This window comes from Engraulis encrasicolus, chromosome 1 (assembly GCF_034702125.1).
Source record: "Engraulis encrasicolus isolate BLACKSEA-1 chromosome 1, IST_EnEncr_1.0, whole genome shotgun sequence".
Taxonomy (NCBI): Eukaryota; Metazoa; Chordata; class Actinopteri; order Clupeiformes; family Engraulidae; genus Engraulis; species Engraulis encrasicolus.
This window is the reverse complement of record NC_085857.1, coordinates 19,497,993-19,506,969: the sequence shown is the minus strand read 5'-3', so window position 1 is coordinate 19,506,969 and position 8,977 is coordinate 19,497,993. Positions and strand designations below refer to the sequence as shown.

Below are 8,977 nucleotides of genomic sequence, written 5' to 3'. Positions count from 1 at the left end.
AAAATAAAACTCTAATACATGGACTCAAAAACCCTTTCAGATAATTTTTCAAATGGTATATATGTTTGGAATGCTTCCTATTTAAATCATCAACTGTGGCGGTTAACCTGCACCACCACCGTTTGGTACTGTACAGTGTGAATTAGCCATTTTGAAAGTGATGGGAGACAAGATCAGCTTTGAGGGAAAACAGGTACAAATGACTAACAGTTTATGGCAAAAAAAGGTACAACGAAATGTTTGATACTACTACAAGATACTACTTGAAAGGTGTTTGATACTACTACATTTACTTTCAAAAGCCAGTCTTTTTTTCCCCCAAAATATTTTTTTTATTAACTTTTAACATTTTTATAATCACACATTAAACACAGAAACTGAAGGTGTAAAAGCTAGTCTGTGCAAGTACTTTTTTACCGAAAAAGGACGGAAAAAGCAGAGGCACTCTGATATTTGAGAAAAATATAAAAAAGCCTTTAATTTCACATGGCAATTCTGTTTAAAAGCGCATGCCCTGATGAAGGCCAATATGACGCGTAGGCCCATGTGTTTTTAAACAAAATTGCCATGTTAAATTAAAGGCTTTTAAAATATTTTTCTCAAATCTCAGAGTGCCTCTGCTTTTTCCTTCCACTTTTTTGGACTTACATTTCACCCGGTACAGATGAGCACCTAAGTAATATTGTTTGCACAGTCTCTTGAGCGCTTCAAGCCCTTTGGTGTCCTCTCATTACTTTCTTTGACCTTTTGGAGCAGTTGGTCTGTAGAGGTCAGACCAGCACCAAAAACAAAACCTTCCTTCTTCTACTTTATACTCCCACACTCGACATACCCAGCAAACTGTGCTTTTGTTCCCTTCTTTAAAGGGACACGGTCAAAAAAGGAAATGGTCAAAAATGGTACTGCAACTATGCTCCTCATTGAAACTGGGCTGCCAATTGCCAAATTTGATCTTTACATGAAAGTTTGCTTAGTAATAAACAAATATTTTCTAGTAAGATCCAAGTACAGTCATTTTTATAGCTAAACATGGCTATTTTTGGAAATTCAAAATGGCAGATCATGGAGACGATCCCCCTTTTAATGTATGTGTATTTTTTCATAATGAATAATAAGAATTTGATGGGGGTGGTAAGTATTCAAGAAAAAGGTAACATTAGTGAATCGGTAGCATGAATTCTGGAAATAAACAACTAAAAATCTCACACAGTGTCCCTTTAACATTCTCTCCAACATGCGTCCTTGGCTGCTGTCCCTCACAGCCAGTTTAGCACACTTAACCCTGACTCAGTTTACATTACCACATTACATTACACTTAGCTGACGCTTTTATCCAAAGCGATGTAACGTTATTTGAATACAGGGTATGGGTTGCAGCACCTGGAGCAATGTGGGGTCAGGTGTCCCTTGCTCAATGGCACTTTACCTTAACTGACAGAGTATGTTTTCTGCATTGGTCTATCCCAACTCACAGAATGTCTTTTTGCACAATTACCTTTTTTACATTTATTATCTCTACTATTTTATTTTATTTTCCCCTCCCTGACTATTCCTGTGTTATTTGTGTCTTGAAATGTCCATGTGGGCATTTGTGTATTTGTGTATTTATGTAAGCTACTGGATACCTGAATTTCCCCCTGGGGATCAATAAAGTTACTCTACTCTACTCTACTCTACTCTACTCTACTCTACTCTACTTTAGCCATGGATGGAGGTGTAGAGAGAGGTGAGGATCATGGGATTCAAACCTGCAGCCCTCTGACCTTAAGTTCACCATCCTGCCCCAATGCGAACCATACGCTTGTGTTGAATGCCTTATTTTCATTCAAGCACAGCTTTTGCAAAGGCAGTCGTCCTAATTACACAAAATTTTATGTAGCATCGTTACCGAATATTATCTAGCCTAAACTGAATGTAGTGTACAGTAGGTGTAGTAAGGATTGCAAATTAGTCGTAGACGTCCATCTATGCACGTCTAAAAGAGATGCGCAGATAAGCAGGACTTGCTTCCGACTTCTGACTATCCCATTCAGTCGTTCACCGTGTTAGATTTTGGAGGTGTTCCAAAATTCTCTTCTCCAATAAAAATTGAAGGCTGAATACTCTGCGTTGTGTTTTAGTTGACTCACTTGCAAAAATAAAATAAGTCTTGACTTCGTAATTAAAAGGATCGATCAGGATACAATTTATTATAGAAACAGTGAGATTACAAAAAGAATAAGAAGAAAATAAAAGAAGTAAACGTAGAAGAAGAATAAAAAGGTTAAAAAGAAATAAAAATGAGACAAAGTCTCACAGCGTCTCACTATCTAGGCAGCATCCTATCTCTGGCGAATGACAGGCAAATCGACCGACAGCTGACAAAATGGTGGCAACGGTTTTTATACCGTCTTCCTCATGTCAGCAGGTTACACATATGCAAGTATGATCTTAGTTAAGGAAGATGTCGTCTCCATGTCTCCAGTAGTGACGAAGCATAAAAACACCTATCGCTAAGGATAACACACAGCCTAGATGTGTCTGCTATCTGGAAAGTTAGGCGCGAGCACACTGTGCCCTGGCACAATGGCCTTCAACAGCAGAGGCTCTCGCTCTGAGCTCTCCAGATATCAGCAAAGTAACAGTAAACATGTCACATTCCAGGGCCCAATTGATTGGAACACAGGAATAGGCAAAAGTTAACAACAGTATGGTCAATCAGTTGTTGGTCAGCTGCAAAATGCAGCTGGATATACCACTCAAATTCAACAACCGCTATGCTACGGCTACCTCCGCTTGGCAGATTTGACTGCTATTACTCAATGGCCGCACCCAACTGAGAGAAAGTCCCTTATTTCTTATGTCAGATAACATCAATTATGTAAAGGTATAAGGCAACGTATCCTCCTACTTAATACCGCAATCACAACATTTTGACAAGGGCCTTCGAGAGCAGTTAAGAACGCTCTGTGACATCGGCCCATGCAATATTGATCTATGGTGTTGGATCTCCCCTCTACGCGCCCCCCCATGGCTTATCTGCAATGGTGTCGGTTTTCATTGGTTATTTCCCCTTCTCTACCTCCCCTGGTGAACATACACACGCACACTAACACACACACACACACACACACACACACACACACACACATGAACATATGCTTGCACACACGTAGGCACACACACGGAACCAAACGGCTCTCTCTAACACACAATGCCTCTCTGTCCCTCTGTCTCTCCCTGTCTCGCATGCATGCATACACACACCCTGCCGCACACACACATACAGGCACACGCACGCACACGCACATGCACACACACACACACGGAGACTCCTCTATTGCGCTGTGTGCTATTCGATCTAATCTCTCTCCAGTGCACATAGCAAGCCTGGGCATACACCTCCCTGTGCATAATAAACACGATAAGGTAGCAGTGTTGCCAGATTGGGCTGTTTCCCGCCCAATTGGGCTGCTTAGGATGGCCGTGTGCGGGTAATTTAGCAGAAAAAAACCTCCCGATTTTTTGCCATAGAAATCAATAGAATTGGGAGGGATTTTGTGCTTCTAGGCGGGTTTTGAGCATTTTTTGGGCTGGAAATCATCAGACTCATCTAGCAACCCTGTAAGGGAACGTGACGGCCAACCCAGGGGTGAATTTCTCAAAAGAGAAGTTGTTAGCCTGTTAGCAACTTCGGTAGTTGCCAATGGAAAAATGCATTGAAAACAACAAAGTAGCTAATGTAGTAAGCAACTTTGGTTTTGAGAAATTCACCCCAGAACTAGGGTGGCCATCGGTCCGTTTTTACGACCTGTTCACGACGTCCGTGTGTCCCTCTCTTTGCCTTTCCTTTCCTCCTAGCCTTTTGCTTATGACCTCGAGATGCGAGGCAACGTCATTGACGCAAACTAGACCTTGACAGTCGGTCGCGTTTCCGATATCTGCGGCCGCCATGTTACTCCAGATATAACCCCCAGACCTAAATGCCTTTAGGCTACAACGATACGAGGGTTCTCACAACTTTACAAACAGGGCAAAGAAACGTCTTTCTGCACGGGCGCTGTCTGTAGGCTATTTTGAGCTCGTGTTGTTGGTTATCCAGCGTCTGCATGAAAAAAAAGGTTGACAGAAGCGGTTTGCCTCCCTTAAAACACCGCTGATAAACAGACTTCTGACCAACTTTGAGTAAAGTAAATCAAATTAATTGTTGGCTATTACAGTAGGCCTACGAATGCACGACTACCCTAAATACATTTAAAAAAAATATGAAACAGCCCACACAGACAACAACGGAAGGATTTGTCTATCGTAACCTGCCGTCTCTGATACAATATTAAGTTAGTGGTACTGATGACTCCTTTATCGGAGTGAGGTAATGAAATGCGAAAATCCTTCCCCAAAAAATATTGTTTTACAAGTTTAACTGTTGCTGGCAGCTGAGTTAGTCTGAGGTAAGATGGCAGCGCTGTTCCCTGATTTCTGCCTACAGTTTAGAATGCCAACTTCACTGTTTTCTCCACGGAGGCGGGGATTCGGCAAGTCGAAGCAATGGGTGCGCGCGAGGACGCAAGGTTAGAAAGTTAAGGGGCGGGGTTGTCCGGCCGAAGTCCGGACAGCTGGTCACCCTACCCAGAACAGAACAGATGACGGCGACCGCGGGCCCGAGCACCAGTATGCAGGACACAGGTCCAGCCTAATTATACTTTAGGCCTAATTCAATTGCATTTTCTCTCTCTTTATCTCCCCCCACTCTCTCTCTCTTTTGCTCTCTCTCTTTCATTCTAGCGCAGGTCTAGTTGGATTAATTCAATTTTACTTCTCTCTCCATCTCTTTCCCTTCCCTCTATTACAGTGATTCTCAAAGTGTGGTCCGGGGACCACTAGTGGTCCGTGACAGAGCTCAGGTGGTCCGCAAGGGGATTTCTATTTTACCAAGACAAGGTAGCTATATTTGTAACATTATTACAAAGCTAAACATAACATTTTCACTACAATAAGACAGGCTTGTGAATGTGGATAAAAAAAGTAACTGATCTGCATCGAAATTAGCAGTATCAAATTAGCACCCATCAACTGTCATTTCAGTTCACAGGTGGTCCCTGAACATATTTAGGGGGACAAAGTGGTCCCCGGTCTGACAAAGTTTGAGAAACACTGCTCTATTATTCTATTGTGGACCCAGTCCGATTCTTTTGCTTTCTCTCAGTCTCTCATCCACTGAAACATTGATTGCATACCAGCACACTGTATTACATTCACAAAGGGCATTATTCATCTAAAGCTTAGCTGCATATGAAAACATTAACAAAGAAAATGGTTGAAATACAGTGTAAATGTCATGGAGCCAACATCAAATAGCCTGGCTCTCACGCAGACCCTTCGTGCATTTCCGCTCAACTTCGTGAGGTTGGTAACAACCATCGCGTGAGAACCAGGTTAAACATCAAAGGCTTGACTTACATTGTTACAGATTAAGCTCTTACTGTAAACTTACACGTGTTTATATTCAGCAAGCATTATGACACTCTTATGAATATGTTTAAAGCAATCAACTGTTTACATCTCCATCCAAGTCACTCTACATTTTTCAAATTCAGAATCTGAAACTGTCTGCTTTCAGTGATGCGCCAGCATATGAACAAGTCATATCCTAATTATACTGTACTTCTCCATGATCATCATCACATTTTTGTTTTCTACAGAGAGCTTGACGATATTCAATTCATATTGAAAAAGCCATTATGCACTTAAGAACCTGTCTTTAAAATCTGATTGGCAACTCACTGCACCCTGCCTTCCAATAGTTTTTTCCATAGTCTGTCCCAGAAAGCCTGGTGTTGTGTCGGGTCCTCTGGCCATTCCATGTATGTCCTGGTCTTGACCAGTCGGGCCACCCTGTGGTGAGTGGACCGCAGGTTAGAGGGGATCCTCTCCAGAAACACCAGGATGAGCACATCTCTGTGTTCAGCCTGCAGTCGATAGGTGCCCAGCCGCATCTCCAGGGAACACCAGTTGCTGCGCAGGAAGTGGCGGCTGACCAGGCAGAGGGTGCGACGGCTTCGGTAAAGACCTTCCGTGATGTTCTCCACAATGTCCTTCCCCAGCTGAAAGTCCCTGGTGTGCAGGCAAAGTCGCAGGAACGGGGGTCCCCTTTGTTCCAGGTTGGGCAGGAGACTCTCCACCACCCAGCGCTCGTCTCTGCCACTGTACGACACGAAGGCGTCGTACTGGTAGCGTGGTCCCGTGTTTCTGCCACGCAGTGCCTCATTCACCCAGCCGTGAGCAATGTGGTAGAAGGCCAGCAGGTACTCTCTGGCCACCTGATGCAATAGCACAGCTGACATGAAGAGCAGGACGAGGCATGACGTGCTGGCAAACATCAGGAAGCCCACATCTAGACTGCAGTAGGCCTGGGGTGCATCCCAATATGTGACCTTGCCTCCTCCACTTGCCTCCTCCACTTGCTTCTCGTCATGATGACATCACTGACAACAGCATTATATTTCAATATCTTGCAAAAGCTCAATTGTAGAGTCTTTTTCTCGTTTGCAATTGTTATGGTGAATGAAAAACAGTCCCTCAAAAGTTGTTGTGGCGAGGCTGACAGCTGGGAAACTTTATTGTTTTCTCCACGGAGGAGGGGCCAGGAGGCGGGGCGAGGAGACAAGCGCAAGTGGAGGAGACAAGGTCACATATTGGGATGCACCCCCGGCCGTACTGGTCAATATCCTGTGATCTACCTCCTGAAAGGCACCGCAATTGTTTGTCCAGGATGGGCCAGAAGAACACCTCCGCTTGCTGCTGCTGCTCTGCCCACCAAACAAATCTGGTGTTGTCACATGTGCAGCGTAGTTGAATGTCAATGATAAGAGCGAATCTCAGAATGGTTAGATGCTCAAAGAAAGCTGGAGATATGTTGACCTCTGTTGATACTATGTCCAGATACAAGTACTTCAGAGAGATCATGTCCTGAATAAGTTCTACCTCCAAAGCATCCGCCTGACACTCCGAAAGACTTAACTGCTCCAGTTTGGTCAAGTTTTTGAACATTAGACCCATGTCTGGCAGATTAATGAAGTTCACATGTCTGAGGTCTAAATGCTTTAAATGCACTAGTCTGTTTAGAGTAGAAAGTTTGTGTACTGCACTTCCAGACCACTGCATTAAACTTAACTCTACCACAGATGTCAAGTCATAAAAAGGAGAAGTATCGTTGGGTACACATCTGTAGAAATGTCGAGTTTTATGACTGACTTTAGGAAAGGTTTGTCACAGCCCCACAATACAATCTTCAGGCTAAAGAGAGAGATCCTCAGGCCTAACTCTGGGGCGCTGTCATCAGCAATGACCAGAGTCATGGGGCGAGACCCAGATGTGAGGGTGAGATCGGACAAATGGCGAGGGAACCTACCACCAAAGATTGAAGTCAGATTCAGGAGCGCCATACCAGGGTGCCCAGGGCTGGAGAACCTCAGGAACCCAAGACGGAGAACCCTGAGAGCGGGCAGATGGGCAAAGCAGGATGCCTCAAGACGCGTCAGGTTTTTGAATGATATACTCAAGTTTTCCAGGTTCTGTAGGCCAAAAAAGGTGTTGGTCTGAATTTCTGATATATACTTCCCACTGAGCTCTAAGTCTTTCAACAGTGGGATGTTTGAAAAAGCAAAAGGATGTATGGTGTGTATTGATATCAGTTTGAGGCGTAAGAATTCCATATTTTGTACATCAAAAAACAAATCTGGCTTTATGCTATAAAGACGTCCACGAGCTATGAAACTATGTAATCCAGCTAGTCCTTTAAAAGCTGTGCTTTCAATTGTCAAATAGTTTTCGGCCACAAGACTAAGGTTCTTCAAATGAATAAGCCCCTCAAATGCAGACTCTTCTACTTCCAGATTTTGCCCATCAATATAAAGGTGCTCTAAGTTACATGAACAGAGAAACTGTTTGGTACTAACTGTCAAATTCTCTCTCGAACTGTAACTGAAATCCTTCAGTAATGGAAGGGAAATATTTGTTTTGCAGAGAGAGTCTAAGGATCTTCCGTTTTTGATAGTTGTGCCCATCCCAGATTTACTGAAAATAACTCTAAATGTTTTTAGCTTTTTAAGAGTGGGTATGAAACTGAGATCAGTTGCAAATAGATTGCTTTCAATGGAGATTAACTCCAGTGTGGCACAGTTTTCCCACGATGAATCAGAATATTCTTGAAATGACTGAACATCTAAATAGAGTTTTTTGACAGACAGAAGAGTTACAATTTCACAGATATATTTGATATGTATCTCTGTTATATGTAAGACCATCGTATCAATTTGTTTAACCCCAGAGTATAAAATTTGACTCTGCAATACATAATCCATTGGCATACTTAAGAATGTTATGTTCTTCAAACATTCAAAAGCATTGTTTTCTATTTTCTCAATGTACCTAAATGAAACCCTTGCATCCTTCAAAGCAGGAAACTTGCATTGATCATGTGAGCAATTGGAAGGTTTCAAAACTCCAGCATCCTCTATTGTAATATTCAGAGATTCTAGGGTGGTTGACAGGCAAGACACTTTGCACAAAAGATCAGTGAAGTTGACACTGCCCTTGAAATCAAGTCTTTTCATTCGATGAAGGCCATTCAAGTCACACATTTCCATCTGTGGTAGTTCATAGTTGTTAAGTTTCAGATCCTCCAAATTGTACAAATCAGTAAATACCTGAGATGGTAGCGAGGCATTACACTGTTTTGAGGAATCAATGGAAAGCGTTTGTAGATGTGCTAGTCCCCTGAAGGCCTCGGGATCGATAGCAGACAGACAGCCGTAAATATACAGACTGTGGAGATGGGGGAATTTGTGAAGTCCATTGTTGCAGATTTTTATCCCAGAACTACCCCACAAACATAGAACTTGAATGGTAATGGGGATTGTGGAAAGTTCCAATGCCAAGTTTGAAACTTCCTTACAGTTGCATGTAGCTGTAAGCTGACTTCGAGGGCAGGTCATAT

At 42.9% G+C, this 8,977-nt stretch overlaps 1 protein-coding gene across 1 annotated transcript; it reads right to left on the bottom strand.

The window, feature by feature from the left end:
* Positions 1 to 5,759: 5,759 nt before the first annotated feature.
* LOC134456525 (toll-like receptor 13) lies at positions 5,760 to 7,337 on the bottom strand. Its single transcript, XM_063207911.1, has 3 exons — positions 7,303 to 7,337; positions 6,165 to 6,378; positions 5,760 to 6,083 (listed from the first exon to the last, which is right to left on the bottom strand). Exons 1-3 carry the CDS (start codon positions 7,335 to 7,337, stop codon positions 5,760 to 5,762), a joined length of 573 nt encoding a protein of 190 aa, XP_063063981.1.
* Positions 7,338 to 8,977: the final 1,640 nt, after the last annotated feature.

What these genes read in the sequence shown, in the direction of transcription:
- LOC134456525 (XM_063207911.1), bottom strand. Translation starts at nt 7,337, where the DNA reads ATGACTCTGGTCATTGCTGATGACAGCGCCCCAGA. An exon ending in GCTGATGACAGCGCCCCAGA is followed by an intron (nt 6,379 to 7,302) that starts GTTAGGCCTGAG and finishes GGCCTACTGCAG; the next exon opens with TCTAGATGTGGGCTTCCTGA. An exon ending in GTGGCAGAGACGAGCGCTGG is followed by an intron (nt 6,084 to 6,164) that starts GTGGTGGAGAGT and finishes AGGGACTTTCAG; the next exon opens with CTGGGGAAGGACATTGTGGA.